The sequence below is a fragment of the Taurulus bubalis genome, assembly GCF_910589615.1.
Source record: "Taurulus bubalis genome assembly, chromosome: 19".
NCBI lineage: Eukaryota > Metazoa > Chordata > Actinopteri > Perciformes > Cottidae > Taurulus > Taurulus bubalis.
The window spans coordinates 11,354,568-11,380,961 of NC_136607.1; the positions used below are offsets into that span (position 1 = coordinate 11,354,568).

Sequence of the window (26,394 nt, forward strand, 5' to 3'; positions counted from 1 at the left end):
GTTAATTTATAATACAAAGCATCTTTATATAATCACAAATACCATCAAAGTATTGCAACTCTAAACACAGGTTCTTGTAAAATAATGGCATGTTATCTCAGTAAATATTTTCTGAAAAGCAGTTCTAAAACGCTGTTCAGAAGTATTTTGTCACAGCGTATAACATGAAACAACAGACTAACAAAAGATGTTGTTCAGATAGGTGGAATAGTTCCCTTTTTATTGGCAGTAAGCTCAGGCAGCAGGGATGAGTGAGCGTTGGGATCCATGTGCTGCCGTGCTTTCTCACTCCAGTGCATCTGTGACGCAGGGACAGACAAGAGAGGATTCCTTTACGCTAGCTTTACATCCTGAACACACCACAATTCAGTAGATTTCCAGAGCTCTGAACAAATATATGAATCACCGCAAGGTCTTTCAGATATGACTCACTCACTCCTGCGCCGGTACTGTTGAATGGTGACAGCACGTGTGTGTGTGTGTGTGTGTGTGTGGGGGGGGGGGGCTGTTTACTGCTGTAAAACACAAAGGGAGGCCTGTTCTATCTCCAGAGGATGAGGATTTACTGCTACGGGAGGATTTTTCTCTTTTTAATAAACCAGTACACGTAGGTCTGCCTTCTCAGGGATTTTACTTTTCTCAAAGAGAAATCCAAAAGACAACTTTTATCAATGCCTCAATAACCTTGAATCATAAACATTTTATCAATCCTTTTGGCATCTTTTAGGGCAGGGACAGTGCATCCTTGGTCCAAAAATAGCCAGAAGCAGACAATACTATAAATCAAGCACAATAACTACCCGGGGACCGGCGCCTCAGAGTGTCCTGGATTCTTGTCCTAGATTTACTCACATAGGAGGAGGACTGTGTTCAAATAAACAATCCCAGCATCTTATTCTTTGAGGTCAAGCAGCCAACCGATCTCTGCGGTGACTTAAATATCTCTCTAGAACATTTGCTCTGACTGTTTTTAAACAACACATTTTAACAAGCTGCTGAGTTGTAAATGTGTAATTGCTCTTAAGGGGTTTTACAGTTCTTGATTCTGAAGCCAGCCTGCTGAGACCGGCTTTGACTGCCTCTGTCTGTTCATTGCACAACCTACAATTTAACTTTCACTGTGTTACTCAAAACAGTTCCCCACCTCTTGCCTCAGCAGGTACTACGAGCCCTGCTTTAAAAATAAGTTAACCAGCACTGAATAATCCTAGAGAACATTGCATTCAGCATTTAGGTAAATCATTACTGCGTAGCATTTAGAGGTCTCCACCTTGTTCCCACTTGGTTGAATCATGACCAACTTCATCTGCAGAGGAGAGATGAGAAAATGGAGAGTTACAACCAAGAAGTTATCGTGAGGGATTCATCAGCTCAGTGAGTCAGCAGCTTTACTTGATCTTACCCAAACTGCTCACAGTCTCTGGCACTGCATCGTCGTGCTCTAGGGAGACATTAACATGTATTTGAGTTTAGAAAATAAAAACTAAGGACAGTAAATCGCACTATAGGCCAAACTGCTGTGTGCTTTCAACTGTTGTTTATCTCGAAATGTTCTTTCAAAAGAAGTTTAACAACTCAACATTCTGTTAGTTGTAGTGTAGTAGAGTAGATTTGCATCACTTACCCCGCCTTTGTCTCCCTTAAAAAAAAAAAGAATAAAGACACAAATTGTTATTGATAGAATGACAGAAGCTGAAATCTCATCTTTAATGTGCTGAATTAAACTGCATAGAAAATCTTAATGTCACAAACTCACCATCTGCTTCATCAAAGGACTCAGAGGACTGGGATTCTGTTGGGGAGAGAGATCAGTCACGTGGTTGTGATATTTTACATGTAAGTGTCTTTTGAGATCCTGCAGACCTTTTCCAATCTGTCCTTTAACACCATCTACAGGCTGATAATCGAACAATAAAACCTCTCACCTTCAGGAGCTGTTGCGTCAGTGGTTGCAGCACCGCCTCCCTCTGCTGAAGGAGGATTTCACAGTTATGTAATGTTGAATCTCAGAAAGCCAGCATCTGTTTAAGCCAGCATGATGTGTTTTACACACCTGTGTTGTCGTCCTCCACTTCAATGTGCTCCTCTACTGTTGGAAACATTTCAACAGGTGGCATGAACACACGTATATGTGTTCAGGTGTTAAATTATATATGTGATTATGACTTACCGGATTCATCTTGAACAGCCTCTGTATGTCAAATATTTGAAAGATTGCATTATAAACTGCAGCTGGATTAATTTTGAATGTGGTCAAAGCTCATGTAGTTCCTCTTACCAAGGTAGCGGGTTTCCTCATTCTGTTCCTCTGTAGCTTGACATTAGAGGGTAAAAAAACGTGTTATACACACTGTACTTAACCCAGTGGATGAAAGATATATTTGCTTATGAGGTCACCTCATTTTGTGTAAAGGTCATTGCCCTGGACTTTAAACAAACTTACCATTCACCTGAGCGGCCTCGTTCTTTTGAGCAGCCTCAAACTCCATCTGATCTGAGGATACGAGATGATGCAAAAACATGATGCAAACACACTATGCAAACACATCATGCAAAAAACATGAGCCAAACAGAATCGCAGGCAGTTTGGGTGATAATACAAATTAAGAAATGTAGTGTTACAGCTTCAACATAGATTGAATCGAAAAATAAAAGTGTCTAGTTGGTGGCTTTAACAAACTAGAGAGTTTACTTGTGTCAATACAGAGCAAATGAAAAAGACTGCCGCTCCTGCTGACATGAATAAACACACAGTACATGAAACATCATTTTTCACTCAGATGGTTCTCAAGTATGCACTGTACCTATTTTCTGCAGTTCAACTAGCCCATCTGCATGAAAAAAACATTTAGATACATTGTGAGGCATGCAAGTCTAATTACCTCACATAATTATTAATAACCAGTCATTATTGACAATAATTCCTCACCGTGCTGAGCAACTACTTCCTCTTTCTCTGCAGATTCCAGAGATGCTGAGAGAGCTTTGAATTATCAGAAGTACATCGGTCAGGCTTCAAATACATACATAACTGAACATCTTCTGGAGTAAATAAGCATGAATCCGGCACAGTTGCATACATTATCATAAAAAAACATTAATAAAAACAAAGTGTTGTCCCCAGATCTCGACCTCCCAGTCTCCATCAATGGCTAGCTCCTCATTTCAAAGTGTTGTCATATTCTAAATCTTAAAAATCCAATCATAACAATGTATTTTTCTTACCAGAGTGAAACGCTGCCACAGTGAGGAAAACACCTAGTGGGACTAGAAATCTCATCTTGACTATTGGTCTGGGTACTGGAAAATTTTGGGTTGTTGTCAGTTCACGGCCTCTTATATCTTCAGTCACATCACATGTTTTGCATGGACAGGCGGCTCTGGTACCATTGTCCCTCCCTACCTGAGAGGACAGCTGGGTGGCACATCAGCACACAGACGTATCCTTATTCAGGCCGTCAATGCCACCCATTGTTGGCTTTTCAGTCACACAGGCCTTTATTTGGGGAGTCACTGTGTCTGTTTGATTTGCATCCAAGCTGAAAACAATGTTCACTTCCTTTTGGGACAGGCAATGGTGATTTCATCACAAATCCTTGGCTTATGAATGATGGGTCACAAGCAATTATGCAATGTTTTCACTTTTCACCTCGTTTTCATTTTACTCACTTACTGTGACATTAAGTGTTTTGAGGCTGAAATGTAAACAAGTGTACAAACTGAATATGAGCTTAATATATGAAGACAATGATAAAATGGTCATCAATATCACCAATCTGGACTTTATCTATAAAGCAAGTTCATAAAAAGTGAAGTGATTCAAACTAATTTGAATAAATACCAGATATGGCTTTGTAGTAAAATGTCAAACAAGAGTACAAAGCAGATAAGGTTTCATCCTTTTATTGTGATCGTAAACACTTGCAAAACATTCTGTTTGGACTGGAAGCTTTCAGTGTTGTTTAAAATCGGATTGTATCTAAATAAAACCTTTAGATTTGTAATTTAAAGCGTTGTATTTGTGCAGAAGAAGCCAGTTTTTCTGGCATTTGCCAAAAGAATTAAGTGTAAAAGTGAAAATGTTCTGTCAATTAAAACGGCGCTATTAATATTTTTGCAACAGTGTGTATTAATATATACTTACAAATAGAAAACTTCTTTCAAAAATCTATAAAAATACACCTTTCAAAGTGCTTGAAAAACAATTAGCAAACTACAATTTCTTTCCCAAAGTGACTAAAAAACATTAAAGTGATTTAAATATAGTAGTTTTTTTAAGCCACACGACATCTGACAAGCCACTTTACATGTTACAACAAAACACATAACTGCACCAAACTCTTTTCAGACGGGTCCTCGCGGCCTGACTGATGGACATTTTCACTTCAATAAAAACGACACATGAAAAGCCGAAGGCCAAATGATTTCTAAAATTATAGGGAGACTTGTCACTTAATAAAGACGTAAGTCAATTACTCTGATATCTTAAGGCACCATTATAGTTTTAACAATTTGAATTCACACAATTCTTCAGTGTAATTAGACTGTCCAAATAAAGACTTAAGTATTATCAGTACAATTAAATTAGGTATAAACATAGATTTGGTAATACTTTAACTGACATCAATAACATATCATTTTGAATGACGACATCTTAGTGGCACAAGTCTGCTACTGACAGCCGCCTGTACTCACCAACATGTGGTCTCCTGATGAGGTAGAGAGACTGAGAAGTCATCAGAAGACACATCATCAACAAAAGGACATCTTGGTTATCGTGACACCATCAAGCTAATGTGTTAGATGTAAGCTGTACCTTGTTCATAACAGCATCTGGGCACATAAAAAAAAACACATGTGGACAGAGGAACACTTAAAAGTATGTGTCTACCCTGGAGTGCAGCGTGGTTCACAGTGATTACAAGATTCAGCACAGTGCAGTGTTGCACCGTCTTTTAGTGGGATGTATTCTATTGTGGCGACTGTTATGGTGATTAAAGCACCGTTGTGTCTTAGTTTTGGTCCTATTTGCATAAGAAATCTGTACTTAACTGCTGAGATGTGGAAAATCAGAGTCAATGCTAAATCAGAAGTGAGACAGGCTGTAAACAAACACCCAGGACAGGAAGACGTATTTGGGAGAGAAGACAGTGACATCCGTTGACAGAAACAATTCCTGGTTCAACTTTAAAACGCCATTTTTTTTTTAAGTGGTTTTGTTAGCACAGGCAGTTTTACTGTGGATTGATGGATTATTTTTGGCTTTACCTCCAAATGCAGCGGTTTAGAGAATCTGATTAAATTGTTGACTTGCGTATGACTGATTGCTTGACCGCTGTCTGTGTTTTTTGCCTCGTGTGTTTTACCTGCTGAGTAAACAATGGAGATGATGGCCGCCACAACAACAATAAGATCAAAGTTGTAATGAATTGTGTTGAGTTTAAAGTAGTAAGAGCACCTCAGATACCTGAATAAGAGTTTGGATTTGGCCTGACAGGAGTGTTGTTATAGTGCACCAGGCTTGTCCACGAGTATCTGTGTGGCTTAATGCTGTGCTTGATTGATTGTATTGCGTTTAGTTTTCTCTCTTCAGAGTTCCCCTCGTAGTCGGGTGTGCAGGTCTTCCTGGTCGATGTTGCCGACCTGTTGGTGCCAGCGGTGGTGTGCCAGCAGGGCCACGTTCCTGGCAGAGAGAGCGCTCATCTCCATGGCACTAGCCGCCCACTCAATAGCGTTGAGGTAGTACAGCCGATTGTGCAGGATGAAGGGAGGTGTCTTGCGGTGCGGCGGGCGGTAAGAAGGATAAGCCAGCCACCGAGTCTCCGACACTGAATCCCAGGAGAGGAACATGTCCTTTAGCTGCTCCTGGGACAGCGGCTGTGTGGAGAACACCTTCCAGACTTTGGTCTGGCTGGCAGGGGGTCGCTTGTAACCCTCAGGGATGTGCACAGGGTCAAGAGAGCTCAGGCTGTTGATGACGGAGTCCTTTGAGTCTGTGGTGAGGATGTCAGATACAGTAAACTCCGAGGCTGGCTCTGTGGTCCCCAAGTAGGACGTGTTCAGCATGCCGTGGACCAGAGTGGAGACAGTCTGGTGGTAACGTCCGGGATAGTGAGACGGGATTGGGGGAGAGAAGCCTGAGAAGGTGATGTCAGACTTTCCCTGGTGAAGCGGTGTTGCTATTATCACTATGTCGTACAGAGAGTGTGCTGAGCCTGATTCTCCAACATAATTAACCTCATAGAAACTGGTTGTGGTACCTACAAATGGGAGACAGAGGGCAGTTGAGATGACATATTTGGCATTAAAAAAGTGTAAACATTCACATGAGAAATCCATCAGTGGGAGAAAATGGCCAGTTCTGTACCAAATGAAGGAATGTAAAATGTACCTGCTTTGGATGGTCGAACTTTGACTGAAATGGAAGTCACTCTGGCAGAGATGAGCTCACTTTTGCTGTTGTACAGAAGCCCTGTGCACACTCTCTTATTGCCTCCGTCTACCGCCCACAAGCCTGGAGCCGCTCCCGCTAATGACACTGCCCCTTGAAGACAAGACAGACAGTAAATGTTACCTCTCTTTTACAGCTTTTTCAACAAAAACCTTCATGTCATTAACCAATCCAAACTCTTACAAACATACCCACAAAACCATTGATGCGGACACTTTGGCCGTAGTTGACACGAGTGATGGGTGCGACCATATTGTTGAGAAAGACTTGTGAAAATCCTTGGCCCATCATGGTTTCCTCCAGGGTCTGATTCAGCAGATTGAGAAAACTATCACCGCCCATGGCATGAAGGAGCCTCTCCACACTGGAGAATGAGTAACCATACTGCTGATACTGGTAGATCCTGTGTAAGAAAAGGTTTCACGTGATTATCCATGTTGATAATCCTGGATAGTATGCTAATGAGATTTAGGAGTCATGACAACCACTTTTCCTCCTCACCTCATGAATTTGTCCATAACACTCTCCACCCACATATGCATACTGAGAAAACTGAACCCAAATTGCCAGAGTATGCGCAAGAAATTGACAATAAACCAGTCACTCTCTTCAAACGTGAGCTCCTTTCCATCGAAGATTGCCATTTTAGAAGGGACATCTTTCCTCTGAGGAATTCCTAAAAATAATTAAAATACACAAAAAAAACATATAGTAAGTTACTCTCAAAGTTTCATATGGACTAGACCAATAATGGCTACAGTTACTGTGCCGAGTTTAATTTAGGGTATTGTGACACCCTGTCTTGGAGGCTGCCCATGTCATCCTCAGACAAGGGAGGGTTGTCAGCTTGATGAAGCTCACCTGGGCCATCATGGCTATACAAGCTGGCCATGTGCTCTTTGTCTCTCTTCTTTCCCACGGCTGACATTCACCCTGCAGCAGCTTCTTCTTCTGTTTTTGCACCTTCAACACCTCCACAGCACACATGCCGAACATTCATGCACTACTTTCATTACTGACTTTGAGGATCTGCCCACTCCATTGTTTGTTTTGTGTTAACTTTAGTTTAATGAATAGTGTTGGTTTTGAGTATGACCTTGCGTGGTCTCCCTCGTTGTCACATTCCCTGAGTCAGTTTGTGACAAATGGATGCGAACCTGTTTGGTATGGTTAAATCTAGCCTTAGGACTAAGGAGGCTGGATGATCGTTGTATTTGACCAATCTGGGTCGAAACCATTGTGGTTTGTTCGTGCTATTTTGAGGTTAAGCCCTTTTTAGGAGTACAGATTAAAGTGCCTTCAGCAGTTAGTATTCTGACTTTGATTCCAGGGAATTTCAAGCAAAGTTTTGGTTACTTTAAATACTTTTGTGATTCTGTTTTTTTGACAACACGTTACCTAATTTTTCAATGAAGTCCTTCATGTGTAGGTTCAGAGGATGGATCACTGCGCCTCCCGTCTCATACTCGTATTCTCCGATCTTCACTGTCGCAAGTCGTCCACCAACGGCTTCTGGTTCAAACACATCGATCTTCACCGCGGCTCCAAATTCCTGCCTCAGGTAAAACGCTGCAGATGCGCCTCCAATGCCTGCTCCGACCACAGCTTCAAAGCAGAAAAGAAAACACAGTTGAAACAAATTTGTGATATTTGAGATTGATTAATACAAATAAAACTACTCTGACTAATGTTGTCTTTAATTGTCTTATTTATATTTATCTTGTTTATTGTATATGTCTATAAGTACGAAGAGCTACGTGAAACCGGAGTCAAATTCCATGTATGTGTAAACACACATGGCCAATAAAGCTGATTCTGATTCTGAAATAAAAATAAATAAAAAATGTTGTACCTCCATATACACATTTGTAGGCTGAACAACTTCATTGTATTATTAAGTTTTATTCCATAGTTTACACCTGCAGCTTTACTCATGTGAGTAATATATGTTTAACATCATGCCATCAAATGAATGGTGATCTTTCGTGTCGACTGATGAACTTGATATGTTACTACAGGACAACTAATCAGTTTAAATATTGGTGGAAGTTTATTGCAAAGAGCACGTCCCTCTGAACTCGCATATGGAGCCACCAGTTACCAATCTACAGTGAACACACCTTATGCTAAATATGCAAATGATGATGTCTGGGTATCTCTTTTTTGTTATGTGTTATGCACATTAAATGTGTAAGTTTGTTCAACTTGCTGGCATGTGTCTTTGCGACTGTATTCTGGGTAAGCTCACAGTGAGGTTTCGCCCACATAAATATAATATAATGAGGTGGTATTTATAGACAGGAGGATTGATGTGTATTCACGTGCACCCTGGGACAGACTCACCTATCTTTTTGGGCTGCTCTTGCAGCCCTGGGGCCGAGGCTAGACTTCTTCTTCCAGTGTGCCAAAGCCCCAGAAACAGCAGGGCTCTCAGGGGCAGAGATCGTGGATTCATTGTGGGCGTCTAGTTCTCTACTGCACGTGCACGATGCAGCATCTGTACAGGAGGCAGAAACACGGTCAGTTCCGCATAGACTCTTTAGATACAGTCAGAGTTCCGGTAATAACTTTATCAGTCTCGGTCAAAGGTTACTCCCAAAGGAGTTCACACTCCTGCAAAGAAAAACAAAGGAAATAGTAACTTATTATAGAGTCCAAGGCCTACATGTCTGTCAAATATTTAGAAACTTTATAAAGAAAGATAGTTGCACGAGGAGGACTCACTATGTCAAAAATACAGTTGTTGATCGAGAAGTAGTCTTCACAGCGTTATCTTCGTTACACTCTAAAATAAATTCAACGTCCGGTGAAACTCTGACCACTTAAACAGAAAACTGAACTCGTAAATTAAGCCACAAAGACTAGAAGTGACAACAACTAACTAAACTTGTTTAACGTTTGCATCATGTCGGAGCGCCGTGAACGTCTCTTAATACCGAGACACACTTCCGGGCACGCTTATGTTTGAGTTTCACAATAAAAGCCGTATATTCTGAATTTGAGATTACAAAACTGAATAAATGTGGAAAGTGCAAAGTTTAAACGATGAGAGTCTAATCGCCGATAAATAATACACTTTTTCAATTACATTCATTGTTAAGGCTAATTCAAAATGAATGTAAATAGACTATAACAGTAGAAGCATATTTCAATCCGAGTTAGGAACTAGTATAACGTACTTTAAAAAAAAAGGGCTCGTAGAGGTTTAAAGGAACTGAGCTGAAGTTATCATGTTTCTTGTGGAATTTTATCACTAGAAATATAGAGAACTCTTCATTTCCGAGAATGGCAGTATGCAAATCTTTAATTTCAAAGTCGGGAATTTACTGGAAACTCATTTTGAAAAAAACCCGGAAGAGGATTATGTTGCGGAAGTAAAGCGGAAGTGACGCATACATCGACTTGAAGCATGCTTGAATGGAGGTGACCTTAGTTATCTTCAAATTGTGAGGTAAAGGAACTTGCGGTGGACATTCCGGATACTTCGGGTCAGTTCAGTCTGGTTTAGATTATAAACGTGAATATTAGTGAAGACTTTGCGGTGCGAGCAAACGAACTGAGATGGCAGAGGCACACCAAGCACGCGTGCATAATGTGGTGGAGGAAATGGTCCAAAGCCTGGAGAGGGACAACATCCGTGTAATGCAGGCAAGTGTTTTTTTTTATTTGTGCAAACATGATCTGACCATGTAGTGTTTTTCTACCACACTGATCTGTGCAGCACCTGTATCCATCACATATATGTGTGTGTCTGTTCTTGCTGCAGGGTCGCATGTTCAAGTGCAGTGCAGACTGCTGTGATAGTTCCACGGACTCCATGTCGGTGGTGCATCGGTGCATCGAGAGGTGTCACACGCCTCTGGCCCAAGCTCAGGGACTGGTCACTTCAGAGCTGGAGAAGTTTCAGGTGAGGACAATGGTGAAGGTTTGTTAAAGTCCTCAGTCAGGCCACATGTAACTGCTGTCCCATGCTCTCTATGACGAGGTTATGTCAGTCTGACATTTCTAATAGAGTTGATATATGACCCTTAAACTATTCTGCCACAGACCATGGCCGGTTTGACCCTCATAGGATACCCAAGAATACAAATGTCAATGCAAAGGAATTAAAAAGCATTCTTTATGTTCGTTTTGTTATTTGTGCACCTGTTTATGTTATTATTTATTTAGTATACGCACATTGAACCAGGCCGTTCTCAGTAAACAATCACTGAACAAAAGAAGAGTAATGCTCCTTTGTTTGTTCAGTACATTTAATAATTTTCCAATGTCCCTGTCTTTTCCTTTTTTTTTTCTTGCACTCGGGTATTTAGATTTTTTTTTAAATGACATTAGTACTGTATTCAAATAAAACAGAACCTTCCCACTCCTACCTCACCCAAACATCTTCCAAAGCGGAAGAAAAAAAAGTTAAACAAAGAGGACGTCACATAGGCAAAGTACATTCACTCAGAAACATTAAGGATTAAAGATGAAACATGAAAGCAGAGGAATGAGGGCAAAGATTATATTACACAGCTGGTTTATTCATGAACAATTTATCTTCATTTTGTTATTAAAGCTGTTTGGACAAAAACCTATTTAACAAATAACTCATCCCGTGAGGCAAGCCTGGAAGACATTCAAATCAGGTAGTAAAATTATATAAAATGATTACCCACAATTGTACATAACATGATATGACATTGTCATGTTAACACTCAACCATTTCCCAGGTGACGTCAGATAAGTCCCTGAGGGTTCAGGGTTAAAGGCTTTAGGGGAAAGCATTGGGCCACTGAACGGCTCCTGATGAGCAGGGTGGCCACCTGTCGCCATCAGTGTGTGAATGCTGGAATGTGTTGTAAAGTGCTTATAGTGGTTGGTAGACTCCATTGACTGTAGTATGACCTTTTAAAACAACGTAGGATACTATGATTTTATGACTTTTTAAAATACCATACTAAGATTTTTTTAAAGACATGTTATACTATGAGTTTATTGCATATATAAACTAAGATTTGTTTTGTTATTTTTGTTATGGCTTTTATGACATGCAATACTATTATATATCATGACATCTTTTACTGACATTGACATACTATACTGTGACATTTTATGTCATACTACACTTACTTTTATGACATGCTATATTATGATTTTTTTTTAATGACATCTTTGTGGCATACTATAATTTTGTATCTACTTTTCTTTGACATAATACATTTACCTTAATAATCTTAGAGCAACGGGACAATATTTTAGCATTGGAAGTGTTCTGGTTCAGTTTGAGCCTGAATGCTTAGCTGCCTTGTCGCCTGTAATTCCTAAGCATGGCTACTGGGACTTCTATGCTGTCTGTTTTTATTGGGTCTAAACAATCTCTCCTTTCTTCCCCATCAGGACCGTCTGAGCAGATGCACGATGCACTGCAACGATAAGGCAAAGGATCTTTTCGACTCCGGTGCTAAAGAGCCAGCGGTTCGATCAATGATGGACGGCTGTGTGGGCAGTTGTGTGGACGACCACATAAACCTGATCCCCAGCATGACCCGAAGAATCAAAGATAATTTGAACTCTATACAGCAGTAAGGAGAGGGATGCATGACTGTAGTCCGTCCTGGAGACTCAGTCTGAGGTCATTACACATGCAGAAGCACAGGGTCACCCAACTCGGCCAGTATGACCAGTAATAACTGAAGAATAGAGGGCTGGAAAACCATGAAGGATGGAGAGTGAAGTTTAACATGGATCGTGTGATACAAAAGAGTTTTGATGAATTCTAGAGGCTATGACTCTGACTGCTGGTGTTGTGGAGATTTAAAACTCCCCACTGTGAGATTTGTTATCTCACGGTGTGTCATCTACAAACTAGAACCGCCCTGGATACTGGGACTGAAAGTTTTGTTGGGTTTAGGTTTGGAAAACCAAGTGATGCATCTGGTGACGCATTCTTGTTTTTGAACAAGAAGCCAACTCAAACACGCATAGAAAAAGAGAAGAGTGCATTTAACAAAAAATAAATAGGAAACACTCACTCAGTACATATCTGAGTATCACATTTTAAAATACCGGAATAGAGTCCAATGTGTATCTATTCTTGCATTTTGAATGTACCCATTGTTCAACTCTTCTTGGAGGTTTCTCTCCAGTATGAGCCTTCTCATCCCTCCATTCTTTGTTTTTTGTCATTTCATTGTTGTTGTTCTGTGATTGTCTGACTTCAAGATAATATACGTTTATATATCTGTATTAAAAGTATTGTAGATGTACCTGTTTTTGAACTGCATTTGTTCGACATACGATCTACAATGACTTCGAGACAGTGGACTATGACTTTTTTTCACCATACTAAAACAAACTATGATTTTATAAACTATACTATGACCATTTTAAGACTGTTTACAACCTTACTATGCTATGATGAATATTGACTTACACACATCATTTAAAATGATAGATGTATGCAATAAAATGGACAGATTGGTCATCACTTCAAGCGATAAATCACTAGTAGTATAAACTTATGTTGCTGTGAGTATGTCCCAGTGAAAGTCAAAGTAATAAATCAGACAAGAACTTTTGGAATATCTTAAGCATAAATACCTGCAGCTGTAGAAAAGACTTATGTTGGAAATAAACAAGGTCATTGGCTAGCACCATAGCCCTCGTGATGGGCCGTTTTATTGTCTGTTTAGAATTGTATTTTCTTTTGCAAAAAATAAATCCATAAAGTAAAAATGTATAAATAAAAATCAAACAAAACCTTCATAACAGATATACAGGCGAGTCTCACTGTCTAGAGTTAGTTATCAGTATATGTCTGCTTTACAGGTTTTCAAAACAGTATGATGTTACAGATTTCCAAAATTGCCAATCAAATATTAGTACAAAAGTGTAAAACAAGATAACTGCAAAGATACTTCATATGTGATGGGAGCAGTCTGAACAGCCTGCCTAAACGTGGCAAACCGAACTGCATAAGAGAAGCAGTGGACTCCGGTAACGAGAGCAAATGGACATTTGACAGTCCAGCTCGTAAACAATACAGACATTCTCAAGGTGTCAACATTTGTAAGTTTCAAAATGATGCTGTGAATATCAAAAAGTTGGTGTCCATGAACGGACATCCAACTGTAAATGAGAATAGCACACAAAAACTCCTGAAGGATTATGTCTCATGAAAAAAAGACTGAACCTGGATTTTACATTGAGGCTCATTAGCATGATTACCTGGCCATTGTGACATTACTTTTAGCAATGTTGTTGTAATACTGGGTAGAATATGGAAGTGGGGATTCCGTTTTCTCAATCCTAAAACACATATGCAATAATACCAAACAGGATGTCTGTTGAACGTAGTCATCAGCTGCCCTGTGCGACTTTTCACATTGTAACAAGCGGTGAAAGCCGCTTAAGTGGACTGACGGTGGTATGTGGCAGCAGGTATGACTTTAAATCTCTATCAGCCGATAGCTGTCGAAACTTGAATTTACTCATTTTACACCTTTTAAGTGTTGTTAGAGATCATGTGAAGTACATGTGTCTAGATTGTTAACAACACCGTACACAGATATGATATGTTGTGTGTCTGCTGCCGTGCAGATAGCTGTTGACTCCATCAGTGGAGTGAAGGGCCACTCCTCCGACTACATCTCACAGTCAATGTACACATGGCCAGAATGAGCAACAGACTTGAATCTTCCCATACAAGTCCCTCAAGGTCCAGTTTCACCCTACAGAGCAACTCCCTGATGATGTTCCCATTCATATAATATATTAATTAAGTGAGTTGTTTTTTTCCATCTTGAGAAATGGTCCAACATCCCAGTGCAGAGAGTTCATGGCAGAGGTCCAAAGTTTGAAGCTGCCAAATTGTCCAAAACACTGATACAAAACATTTCTTCAAAACATCTCACTGTTACATAGCATGCAGATGGTATTTCCAATGTCAGAATGATGTCAGTGTCTCAGCATTACCGGAGTAATAGTAGCAGTGAATGGCTGCTGAACAGGCATCAAGTTCCGCAGCGAGCAGTGCTTTCTGGTTCTGAGGAATCTGGACGGTGGTCCGAGTGAGGTGACGTATACAGGAAGTTACAGCACACGTAGAGGGGGAATGTTAACAACCGGCTGTCCAGGTTCATCACCACATACTCCTGAGTTGTTGAAGGGAAGAACATCAAGCAAGTCAGATTCAGCATCTCATATAAAAGGTAATGCATGACATGGCAATTGAGCCATCTACAGGTTGGCAGTGCTCACTGACCTGGTCTTTCTCGAGGGTGAGAAGCTGGTAACCTGTTGAACGACTGCAGACCAACTTTCCTCGGCTGTCAAAGGAGGCCAGACGTAACCTGATCACATAAAGATTGTCAAAGGTAGGTTGGAGACTTTCCAAGATCAAAGCTGCAAATTCACACACATTGTTTAAAAAAAAAAAAAAAAAAAAAAGGAATTAAAAAGAATCAGAAAATCGGCCAAGAAAATTGCAATCGGTGCATCACTATGTCCAAGAATTTAACTGACGGGAGGAAAGTTAATGTATTATATAACTGTTATAACAACCAAACAAGCTCAGTTTTACAAATGTGTCTGTGGTCTCAAATGGATAACATACTTTCTATTGTAATTGTAGCAAGTAAGATAATGAGTTATTAATTACAATACTATTTACAGTTAAGTTATTGCTTAATCATCAAATAAATTAACAACTACTCATCATTTTAAATTCAGATGTACACATGAAATAAGGAAAAGGATCCCAATTATGTTGCAGTTAACTCCAGAACGTATCCCCAACTTATAACGTCCCTTTTAAGTTTTAGGACTGCAGCAGTGCGAATGTAGAGCTACTTTAACAAATGCTAAATCCCCTAAAAAAAAATGTTTTGTTTGAGACTATATTTTTCCATATTATACATGCAATTGTTATCTTAGTTTTGCAGCTGTACTATCATTTTTTGCTGCTCTACACACCTGAATGCCAGATGCCGCCGAGCTTGCAGACTCACAGCGCCCCCACATGGCTGACTCAGAGTATTTCTTTTGAAGACTATGAAACGGTTTGTGTAGGTCACCAGCAGGTCAAAGCCAAAGTTAAAGCCTGTCCACCGCCAGCAGTACTGAGGAGAGTGAAAACAAAATTAAAGGAAATACATTGTACAGGAGCAGAAGTTACTGTAGAAGCGAGACTGCCTGACTTACATCTCCATCTTTAGTCAGTTTTCTGCCGCACCTCATACTGCTCAGCTCAAACTCATCTTTGTTAGCTTCCTGAGGACTTGTGACGGACACCAGTGTTTTGTCATCAACAGCAATACAATCAGATTCTATGTACACAGTTTTTGTGCTCATATAAAGATGCCGATAAAAAAATACAGGTGAAACTAAGAATCCACTGACATTACAATTGTTCAGTCTCAGGTTCTTACCCATTATCGTTGTCAAACTCTGTCCGGAGCATGGCGAACCACTGGTTTTTGTACACTGACGTTAACCAATCTGGGATAAGTTAGAATAGAAAATGTTAACAATGCATAAACACATTAAAAAGAGGATTCCTAGAGATGTAAATGTTAGGATGAACGATGGGAAGTCTGCTTTACAATTTGCCTCCACGTTTTTATTTGTATTTCAGTACGATTTAAGCCGGATGCTTTAAACCCTTGAAAACAATTTACGCAAATGAATTAAGAACAAAATGGTAAATATCGTATTGGTTTACATAATGGGGCTTATTTTCCTAGAATAGTCAGTGAAGGAAAAAAAAAAATTAAAGATATATTTATCCAGAGCAAAGAAGAAACACATTCATGATGAAATCTGGTCAGACAGAGCCACATCTTACCAGGGGGCAAAATATTGTCTCTCTCCAGGATGCGTGCAGATGCCAGATCGTTGATGATATACTGGAGACGAACGTATCTGAACACTGAGCGAAAAGATTCGCCGTCCTCTGTGTTCAAGAAGGGCTCTTTTTCACACAGGTCTGGGGAACAAAGTCAATTGGAAACACCATTAAACATAGTGTGGCTACAAATGAAAAAGATTACATATGAAGATCCCTCTTTCATAAGATGTTGCCTTACGGTACCTGTCCTGCGTTTGCAAAGCCAGGCATCAGCGTCAGCCAGAAGCTGTTTGATTGGGCCGTCCCATGATGGATTGAGCTGAAGAAACATCCACTTCAGAGAGAGAAATTACAAAGAGAGGTTTTAGAAACAAGCCTGATGCTACAGACAGTGTAACTGGGACTTATAACATATACATATACATATATATATATATATATATATATATATATATATATATATATATATATATATATATATATATATTCATGCACCTTTTTCAGAGCTGTGTATACATCCATCTCCACCTGCATGACAAACAGGTCCGAGGACTGGATGAGCTGCTCCATCACCTCTCCCCTGGAAATGCAGGGCAGAGACAAATGGTGAGTTTGATCATAGATACAATATTTTTACACCCTAGTTTGAAACATAATTACTAAACACAACGATTTGATCCTTATTAAAAAGGTCACAGCACTAAAAAAAAATCCAGACCATTTCAATTAAGCAACACAGTGTAATCATGAGGTCATCATGAGGCCTATGTGAAATTAGATGCGATACCTTCATTATCAGAACAGATACAATGGTACCTGAAGAAAGGACAAATGCTGGAAGATTATGTAAAAATTAAAGAACTGTGAGCCGAGCGCGCACACACACCCAAGTTCTTTCATCATGTCGACATTTTGATGAGTCATCAGGTTGTTCAGAAGCCACTCAAGACACCTGCAGAAAGAGATGCACAAACACACGCAGTGTGATGATGAGTACACAGCACAAGATACAGTTTTACTCTTTAATTACTGGGATTTTAAACAATTGAAATCTGACTTTTTCATGACTAAATCCAAGCCATAGATGCTGGCACAAGCATAGTAGCCACACACGGTCTTCGGACTAATGTTTTCCTTCATGGACTCTCCACACTGCTGGATCAAGCCATCCTGGAGATAACAATAACAAAACAAATAAACATGGGACTTGATTAGTTTTTGTACAAGATGACCGTGCGTACACAAATAAATATGGTAATTTGAATGTACTGACCAGCTGTAGCATACAAGCAGCTGCAAGAATACTGACAACTCTGCTGGGCTTGATGAGGACATCATCCCGGTACAGGGATCCAAATACGACTTGCAGAGCTAGACACACACACACACACACACACACACACACACACACACACACACACACACACACACACACACACACACACACACACACACACACACACACACACAAAACAGTTATATCAGAAAATGCATGAACAAACAAACAAACTGCTTTCTTTGACTGTCGTCTTCTCACCTTCAGTGTCGATGTTCTGGTCTGGGATCTCCACATTGATCTCCATCATGTTGGACTCTTTCCAAGACCCGCTGAACATGCTGGAGAAATACCCAGACTACAAAATGCAATTAGGAGGGACAGATGTGTTAAAGGACAGGCAATGATAACTAACATGAAAGGAGACATCACTGATTGTCTTTGTGCTGTTTTACCTGGCACAGGTACACTTTGTGGAGGTTCCACTCCTGTCCCAGAGCACAGATGCGGATGTCACTGTTTTCTCCATTCAGGAACAAAGTCTGATAAATGTATCGCGATGTGCTTTTCAATTTCTTCCTGCTCAGGTTTGGAAAACACAAACAAACAACAGAGGAGAGACAAAAACAAGTGTAAGACAAAATATTGATGTCTTAAAGATATGACACTGCCATTTATTTTTTAAACCAGACTTGCCTGCGAGGTGTATCTAGTATGGCATCGTCCTCCTCTTGGTCAGTGTCACAGTCGCACTGGGCATTTCGTTTCCTCTTCTTACACTCACATCCATGCTTGTGGCTGGTACTTGTGCCCTCTGCAGCCTCCTCTGGTCCCTGAGAGGGGGACTGGAACCTACTGCTCAGACTTCCCATCTCTACACTTCCAAAGAGACATAACACAAACAAAACAAAGTCTGCTGTACAGTATCTTGACATTGCAACAGATCTGCATAGATCAATATAATATAAAAATCATTAGAGCAGATACTTTTAGAAACCGTGGCCTTTGCAGTATTGTGATAAAGCTTGTGTTTTGTGCTCGTGTTGGAGTTATACGTTACTTTTCTTGAAGGTTTAAATTTACAATTAAACAAATGTCATTTTCAATTGATAAATGACTTGATGGGATTGATTCATTATCAAAATTATCTGCTGATAGAAGGATTGACAATACTTTTTTTTTTTAGCAAATTCACTTTTCTTAAAGACTGCATGACAATACAACAATGCATGATCTTTTATCTTATAAAATAAATGAAATATAATCCACATTTTGACAATTTCTCAAAAATGTGTGTTGATATTTTGAAAGTACCACTAAATTATATGCAGGCTATTTGGCAAAAATGAAACATTGAGAAATAACCTAGTATACACCTTCATCATCGTCTAGTTAAATGTTCAAGAATTAAGGAAATGACATTGAAACAAATATCTTGTCAGTCACAAAGTCTGATGCAAGGGCTCTTCCTGCAGCACACTGACACCAGATGCTCAGTATATTTAACCAAAAAGACAAATGAGCTAACCTACCTGATGATTCGCAGGCTGAGGGAGAGGTGCAAGGTTAATTTGGACCGGCCAATTATCTATTACAGGTCAGACAGTCTGCCAGACGTTGACGAGTCAGTTGAAGAGGCGCTAACCTAAGAGCTAGCTTAGCTACCGAAATCACACACGAAAACAGGTCTGAAAACAACAACAGCGTTGCCTCTGACAAGCTGCTGTTCAACACAAGCCTCCAGACCGCGAAACCGTCTTTGGTTCCAGTTACATGTTTCTAGAATAGCTCAGATATAGACCCAGAGGCAGGAGATGTTGTGTTGCTGACCTGAAAGGCTGTGGCTGCTTTTGATATTCTTCTTCTCTCGCGAGTTAACTGCAGCATTCTACGACGCAAGCGGCCGCGCTGCTCAACGGCTCCCCCTGCCGTGAACCAGACGGATTGCATACACCTGGAAACGTCTCTCAAATCTATCATTACATGTTTGTTTATTTGTTTGTAAATCTCTGGAGAGAAATTCAAGTAAATAGTTATTTTCGTCTGTGAAGATAGACACACTTTAGTTGTTTTACAAAAAGGTATCTCATATGTTTAATTAAAAACGATGCAAAAAAGAGGGTGTAGCAAAGAGCAAAGATGGTTGTTCAGTGAGACTTGCTGCAGGGTTTTCCCTCCTTTTGAGTACAAGATACCTCCAGCTTTGTGCCTCTGCCCATGCTCTTTCTTTAATTCTTTTCAGACACAGGGAAGAACAAAATGGAGGGAATGTGGAACAAAACATCAGAATCAGAATCAGCTTTGTTGGCCATGTGTGTGTACTCATACATGGAATTTGACTCTGATTATACTTAGCCCTCTTCGTACCTATGTACATGTTATATACAAATAAACAAGATAAATATTTTTAAAAAATACGTTAAAGACAACAGAGTAGAACACAGAAACTAAGCATCAACATTAACATTCAACTAATGTACAATAAATCTAACCTGATTCCTGCATAAACTACATATACTATACAACATATAAATGGTGATTCTAAACGACCATTCAAATTGTTTCTGGTTTTGAATATTTGTGGGGGGTTTTATGAACTAATTTCATTTTTTTCAGGGAGGCATAAGGTGAGTGGTCTGCGAGAACCAAGGGGCGCCGGATATGACGTAGCTGGTAACCTCCTTAGTGGGCGCGGTTATTGGAAGAATCCGCCAATTAACGACGAGCATCTCTTTCACAACATTCCAGTCCCTCCCGAAACTTCCACCCCCTCGCGCTCGCTCCCTCCTCTCCCTGCCCCGACTCGCCCGTATGTGTGGGACGTTGACACGTAACTCTGTCCCTTCCATAGACGTGACCAGGCAATACACGTCCACCTGGGGCAGGGAGACCGGGCCAGTTTGAACCCTGTCCCCGATCAAAATCCGTTTTGTAACATGGAGGCGAGAGACGCAACTGCAGGTGAGGTGTTGTTCGCAGTGACAGTGAGTGTGCCGCTGTGGTTGTTGTTTAGCCCATGCAATAACAAGTTAGACCAATATTTACCGAAGGAGCAGCTGTAATCTAAAACACAGACGTGTTTGGTGTGTGTATATATAAGAGCCTTGTAAATGATGCCAGGCTTTCATGTTTATACATGAATGCACAATCATTTCGTTGACAAAGAGTCCTTTTAACAATATATTGTCTCTCAGTTATAAAAAAAACATGACAATTTAACATTGTACGTTTTGGGGCCTGTTACACCACTAGGTGCTCTTGTGAGCAGTGATGGAGAGGAACAGACTGCAAAGAAGGACACAGCTCCAAACACAGAAGCACCACAGACCAAAAGCAAGATGGAGAAGATCTTTGGGTTCAGGAAGGCGGACCTGACCTCCTGGCACAGCCTGGTGACCCTCCTGAACCGGCCCACTGACCCTGCATCCCTCGGCATCTTCCGCTGCTTGTTTGGTAAGTTAAGTTATAATTTACTTAGACCAGACTGCCTGCTGGGTTTAAGGGATTTTTGTAACATTATTAATATTGCTCCTAGGAGCTTTTAAAACACTTGTGGCCTTCCAACTTCATTGTGTGTCTTTCATGCAGGTTTGCTCATGGTTATCGACATCACACAGGAGCGTGGCCTCAGTCACTTGGACCATAAATACCTGGACGGAGCCCCTGTGTGCCGCTTTCCCCTCTTCAATGTCTTACTGCCACTGCCGCTGGATTGGATGTATCTGGTGTATGTGGTGATGTTCTTCGGTGGGTCACACTCCTTATTTAATGTTCGAAACTTGCGTCCAAAAGGTTATGGGCTGAAATGCTCACACCCCAGTGCTTACCGAGGCTTGGGGAGGGAAGGGAACGCCGTCTTTTTGAGTCTCAGCGGATGCAAGCGTTTTATAGGAGACAGCCTCTATAGGGGGTTGTCTACAGTGAAGATCAAAGCACACGTCCAGACCTGCAGTTTTTCACTTTTATTCTCTCTTTAGGCCAACTATCTAATTAAGGATTATGTTTGAGTCTTACAAAGGTTTTAACAATTAATGCAAATGTAGCATTCACTGTAGCAAGAATGCACGCAGAAATAACAACACAATGACAATCAAAGTAAATAAATACGGATTAACAATCATTAGAGTTACAAACCTAATACTAAGAGGACAAACCAGCCTGGGTACAAATTCACGTTCTACTCTTAATATCAACACTTCCAGTATTAAGTAACATTTGTTTAACACCGGAGGGGAATACCAAACCCACTTAATTCTTGACATTTACAACATTAACACTATCTGTTAAAATATTGTATATGCAGTAATACTGCATGTTTTGTATATGATATTTGTCATAAAAAAGCATTAGAAGAAAGATTTATCTAAGACCAAATACACATTGAACTTAACACAAAGAGACATGTATGTTTATGTCCAAAGCATCATTTTTCCCATATATTATATATTTCATATATTTCCCATAATGCAATCTTTTGATCAGACTCCCATCTGCCAAACTCCACACCTTCATTTCGTAACACTGCCTTTCTATTTTCTATTTTCATAGTGGTCCACAAAAGACATTATTCAGCTATTTTTAGACGAATTAATAGTGACAACTGTTTTTTATTATTAACTGAAGTTTCTATTTATGTTTTTCACTGCAGGTGCTTTTGGCATCATGCTGGGCTGTTTCTACCGTCTCTCCTGCCTCATGTTCATCTCGACGTACTGGTACATTTTACTTCTGGACAAAACGGCCTGGAACAATCACTCGTACCTGTACGGCCTCATTGGGTTTCAGCTCACATTTATGGACGCCAATAGATACTGGTGAGAAGATGTTTTTAGGGTCTGTGTGTTTGCTTGTGCATTTGTGGCCCGTGTGTATGTGAGAGCAGAGGAAGACCCTAATGCCTGTGTTTATTTGTAGGTCAATCGATGGACTGCGGAGGCCTTCTATAAGAAATGCTCACGTGCCTCTATGGAATTACACCTTGTTGAGGACACAGGTTTGTGCACCAGTGATTTTAACAGCTAATACTGTTTGTTTTTCAATTAATCATGAATGTGGCTTTGGTACAAGTGAGCTAATGAAGTCAATGTTTTTTGTTCCTCAAAGATATTTATTGTATACTTCCTCGCTGGACTCAAAAAGTTGGATGCAGATTGGGTGGAAGGATACTCAATGTCCTACCTGGCTCACCATTGGCTGTTTGATCCTTTCAAGTAGGTTTTTATTGCTCAAAGCCTTTTTTATCGCTGACTGTGTCCCAGCACTCCCACTCTGATCTTGCTGTTCACACATTATTTTTCAGAGTGATTCTGCCTGTGGAGTTAGTAAATCTGCTCGTGGTGCATGGAGGTGGTCTTTTTCTGGATCTGACAGCCGGCTACCTTCTGTTTTTTGATGCCACACGACCTTATGCTTTTTTCATGGTCTCCTACTTCCACTGTATGAACTCTCAGCTCTTCAGCATTGGTGAGTCTGCACTAAAAACATCTCTCTTGTTCCCATGGATACTTAATGAATAAATTCTGCCTTTAACTCTTGGGCATCGTTTCCTCGACAGGGATGTTTTCCTACACAATGCTGGCCACCAGTCCCCTCTTCTGCTACACCGACTGGCCAAGAAGATTCTTCGCACGTTTCCCAGCATTCCTCAGGGCAGTCCTGCCCCTCACCTCACCGGACCCTCAGCCCAGTACTTCCTGTGTTTACAATAAGATCCAAAGCACCAGCACCAATCCCCAGGAGACCCCGCCTGTCGCCAAAGCTTCCAAACTGAGATTAAAGCACAAGCTGGCAGCCATCTTTACTGTTCTCTACATCACTGAACAGCTCTTCCTGCCTTACTCCCACTTCATCACAAAGGTACATTAATCCATCCACTCGTTCAATATTGAAGATCCTGAAGGACTTTTAGAGCTGACTTGATCCAAAGAACCAATTATTAGATGGTTGCATAATGTTCTTTTGGCCCCTTTTCTACACAGAGGCCTTCTGTTTAAAAAGATTGTACTTCGCTGTCAGCAATAGCCCTTTTAAACCCTTTGAGTCACCGGGCCGATTGTTGCTCAATCAGAGTCAACAGTCATTGATCCACAGCAAACAACAGCTCAGACCGGGTGAAAGCCCCAAAGAAGTAGATAATTATTGTCATATTTTCTTGGTTCTTTAGGAATTTAAAGTCTTGGTTTATATACATCTTAAATCAAAACTGGTGAAAGGGTAAGAAAAAAGTGAAAATTAGTTTTATTAGCATGGAATTATTCTAATATTTAGTTTTTCTGCAGGGTTACAACAACTGGACCAATGGCTTGTACGGCTACTCATGGGACATGATGGTTCACTCCCGCAGCCATCAGCATGTTAAGATCACCTACAAAGATGGAAAAACTGGAGAGATTGGATATCTGAACCCCGGGGTGAGTTACAAGGAAAAACCCTATGTGAGCAGTACACTTGATCCTAACGGTATAACATGCAGCGCAGACAGTCCTGATGTTGCGTACGTATGCGTTAATTGTCATGATAAGACACTTTAAAGGTTAGATGGCAAAGGCTTTGCATGTTGAAGAAAAACGGTATCACTAAATCCACCACTTCTTGATTTGACCTTTGAGTCAGATTTTCTCTTAATTGCCGTTCAGCCTACGGCTAATTAATAAATAATTACACCGTCTTTGTACTGAAGGTGTTCACACAAAGCCGTCGCTGGAAAGACCACGGAGACATGCTGAAGCAGTACGCCACGTGCCTCAATCAGTTCCTGCCCCGCTATAATATCTCTGATCCTGAAATCTACTTCGACATCTGGGTGTCCATCAACGAACGCTTCCAGCAAAGGTATGAGAGCCTTTTGCGTGAGGAAAAAGATGCTATCCATATAATGATATCAGATTTATCAATTAATAATGTCATACAAGATAATTATGAACTAATAATAGTAAAGATGTGTTTCTAAACTTGCTCTGGACCTTTCTCTCAGGATCTTTGATCCCCGTGTGGACATTGTGAAGGCTCGTTGGTCACCTTTCCGACCAAACACATGGCTGATGCCTCTACTGGTGGACCTCTCACCGTGGAGGACCAAGTTTCAGGAGATTGAGGGCAGTCTGGACAATCAGACAGAGATTGTTTTCATCGCTGATTTCCCAGGTTTACGAATCTCTTGTCCTTTTCATTCATACTGAAAAGTCCTGTTATGTTTGTAGTAAGCTACAAGGGCCGCCTTTGTGCTAACTGACAGCTGTTACCTTTCAGGTCTGCTCTTGGAAAACTTTGTCAGTAAAGATCTGGGCAACACCAGCATCAGTGTTTTGCAGGGCAAAGTGAATGTTGAGATTGTGGAGGAGAAGAAGAACTACACTCTCCAGCCTGGTGAGCAGATGAAGGTACAGCAGCAACTAGCATCACCATTAACACTACACTGTTTAAACCCAGACACACTCAAGGATTTAACATGTGTATGTGTGTAGGTATCTGCTGGGGCTTACCATAAGGTGTACACGGTGTCTGAAGTACCGTCTTGCTATATGTACATCTACGTGAACACCACAGAGGCGGCGCTACAAGAGAACTTCACCAAGCTGCATGAGCTTCAGGAGCGTGTTCGTAACGGGACAGGTAAATGTTATGCAGCTAACACTGAGGGGGAGCACTTAAAAGTGGAATATTGAATGAAAAAAATACAGTGCATTGCTACTGCGATGCCAACAAAGTCTATTGTCAAGAGTTAAAAAAACAAACAGATGCTAACCGGCCTGTTCTGTCTCCTCCCATAGAAACGGAGCCTCTTCCTCTTGAGCTGCAGCCTCTTATCGCCGCAGATGAAGGGTCGGAGGTCAATGTGACGGACCCGATTGTGCAGCTGTTCCTGAAGAGGCAGCGGCGTATGAAGGAGGTGAAGAAGCGCAGGGAGGCCGGTGCTCTGGAGCGACTGGAGCGCTTTGCAGTGAAGAAGTACTATACGTTGCGGAGGGGGTGAGCGCTGTCTTCTCACAACACAGTCAAATACCAGGTTTAGTTGTATTTACATCTGCAAAGAAACCTTAATTAATCTGTGTATGTATCTCGTTACTTCCCTCCCCATCGCTTTTAGAGTCTTGATGACAGCCATCGCTATGAGAAACCTGGCGGTTGGTCTCCCTTCTCTGGAACAGCTGACAAGAGAAGTTGCCTTCGCCAACATGAAGGAACCTCAGGCAGAAGCCAACCAGGACGAGCGGCTGAAAGACGAAGTCGGTCACGGAGAACTTTAAAGCTGTCGATAATGTGTTGACTTCCTGGATCACACGTTCCAAACAGAAGTGCGTGTGTTGTTACTACTGGAGTTACTGGGACATCGCTGCCCAAAAATCTAAGGATTTTTTATTTTCTATGCTTCTAAGATTAGTTCCAAATATAAAGCCAGTATTTTGTTATAGAATTTCTTTATGAACCTGAATTCATGCAGAGGCCATGTTACAGATGCAGAATACTGTTAACAGATATGCATTGCTCTGCAAGATTACATTTTATTTTTGTTTAATTTTTGCATAAGAATTTCGTAATTACAGTTATGGTTGGGTGACTTGACCAAAATTAATTGAAAATGCTCCATGATGGATGCATTATATGCTGGAGGAATGTAATTTAAATACTCTAAACTATTAATTATTCTTTGTTTTGAGTTTTAAGGGGACATACTAACGGGATTAGGTTGGTCGATAACTCCTCTTCCCGTTGGTTTATTTCCCAGCACGAATGTCAACAATTCTGTCCAACTCATAACAAGCACAATTAAAAATACAAAGAAGGATGTGTTGAGGTTTACTGCTTTGAGGGAATATATGTCTCTGATCTTGTACG

General features: G+C 40.6%; 5 protein-coding genes across 9 annotated transcripts; 2 read left to right on the forward strand and 3 right to left on the reverse strand.

Annotated features, from left to right (window-relative positions):
- Positions 1-69: 69 nt before the first annotated feature.
- On the reverse strand, positions 70-3,296 carry LOC306751971 (uncharacterized protein). Of its 4 annotated transcripts, none has more exons than XM_079235655.1 (13): positions 3,226-3,296; positions 2,930-2,983; positions 2,805-2,831; positions 2,444-2,494; positions 2,279-2,314; positions 2,171-2,191; positions 2,054-2,086; positions 1,926-1,967; positions 1,757-1,792; positions 1,625-1,639; positions 1,403-1,441; positions 1,271-1,306; positions 70-299 (listed from the first exon to the last, which is right to left on the reverse strand). In XM_079235655.1, the coding sequence occupies exons 1-13, from the start codon at positions 3,278-3,280 to the stop codon at positions 286-288; spliced, it is 459 nt and encodes a 152-aa protein (XP_079091781.1). In that variant the 5' UTR covers positions 3,281-3,296; the 3' UTR covers positions 70-285. The 4 variants fall into 4 exon arrangements, with proteins under 4 accessions (XP_079091781.1, XP_079091779.1, XP_079091780.1 ...); XM_079235653.1 differs by having other exon boundaries at positions 71-299; positions 1,926-1,970; XM_079235654.1 differs by having other exon boundaries at positions 71-299; positions 2,054-2,089.
- A 597-nt stretch (positions 3,297-3,893) lies between these two features.
- On the reverse strand, positions 3,894-8,906 carry pcyox1 (prenylcysteine oxidase 1; the record flags this gene model as incomplete). Its single annotated transcript, XM_079235703.1, has 6 exons — positions 3,894-6,260; positions 6,392-6,544; positions 6,643-6,854; positions 6,953-7,127; positions 7,850-8,056; positions 8,795-8,906. The coding sequence occupies 6 exons, from the start codon at positions 8,904-8,906 to the stop codon at positions 5,590-5,592; spliced, it is 1,530 nt and encodes a 509-aa protein (XP_079091829.1). The 3' UTR covers positions 3,894-5,589.
- A 1,106-nt stretch (positions 8,907-10,012) lies between these two features.
- Positions 10,013-12,683, forward strand: fam136a (family with sequence similarity 136 member A; the record flags this gene model as incomplete). The annotated part of the gene is made up of 3 exons (XM_079234786.1): positions 10,013-10,099; positions 10,218-10,358; positions 11,834-12,683. 3 exons carry the CDS (start codon positions 10,013-10,015, stop codon positions 12,020-12,022), a joined length of 417 nt encoding a protein of 138 aa, XP_079090912.1. The 3' UTR covers positions 12,023-12,683.
- A 1,573-nt stretch (positions 12,684-14,256) lies between these two features.
- gmcl1 (germ cell-less, spermatogenesis associated) lies at positions 14,257-18,431 on the reverse strand (the record flags this gene model as incomplete). 2 transcript variants are annotated; one of them, XM_079234930.1, is made up of 14 exons in its annotated part: positions 14,257-14,589; positions 14,700-14,787; positions 15,410-15,555; positions 15,638-15,713; positions 15,865-15,934; positions 16,281-16,421; positions 16,527-16,617; positions 16,779-16,863; positions 17,170-17,235; positions 17,341-17,453; positions 17,557-17,654; positions 17,821-17,917; positions 18,015-18,138; positions 18,256-18,431. In XM_079234930.1, 14 exons carry the CDS (start codon positions 18,429-18,431, stop codon positions 14,449-14,451), a joined length of 1,512 nt encoding a protein of 503 aa, XP_079091056.1. In that variant the 3' UTR covers positions 14,257-14,448. The 2 variants fall into 2 exon arrangements, with proteins under 2 accessions (XP_079091056.1, XP_079091057.1); XM_079234931.1 differs by having other exon boundaries at positions 18,015-18,134; positions 18,252-18,431.
- A 2,064-nt stretch (positions 18,432-20,495) lies between these two features.
- ggcx (gamma-glutamyl carboxylase) lies at positions 20,496-26,344 on the forward strand (the record flags this gene model as incomplete). Its single annotated transcript, XM_079235665.1, has 15 exons — positions 20,496-20,520; positions 20,812-21,012; positions 21,148-21,306; positions 22,208-22,373; positions 22,474-22,552; positions 22,663-22,769; positions 22,859-23,022; positions 23,114-23,415; positions 23,838-23,969; positions 24,239-24,390; positions 24,533-24,702; positions 24,808-24,938; positions 25,023-25,170; positions 25,329-25,527; positions 25,646-26,344. The coding sequence occupies 15 exons, from the start codon at positions 20,496-20,498 to the stop codon at positions 25,803-25,805; spliced, it is 2,295 nt and encodes a 764-aa protein (XP_079091791.1). The 3' UTR covers positions 25,806-26,344.
- Between the last annotated feature and the right edge of the window lie 50 nt (positions 26,345-26,394).

Bases quoted from the DNA above. Each gene is read 5' to 3' on its own strand.
- LOC306751971 (XM_079235652.1), bottom strand. From the start codon at position 3,280: ATGAGATTTCTAGTCCCACTAGGTGTTTTCCTCACTGTGGCAGCGTTT. The intron at 2,495-2,804 runs GTACAGTGCATA...TCGTATCCTCAG, and splicing joins AGTTGAACTGCAGAAAATAG to ATCAGATGGAGTTTGAGGCT. The intron at 2,090-2,170 runs GTAAGTCATAAT...TGTTTCCAACAG, and splicing joins GGCTGTTCAAGATGAATCCG to TAGAGGAGCACATTGAAGTG.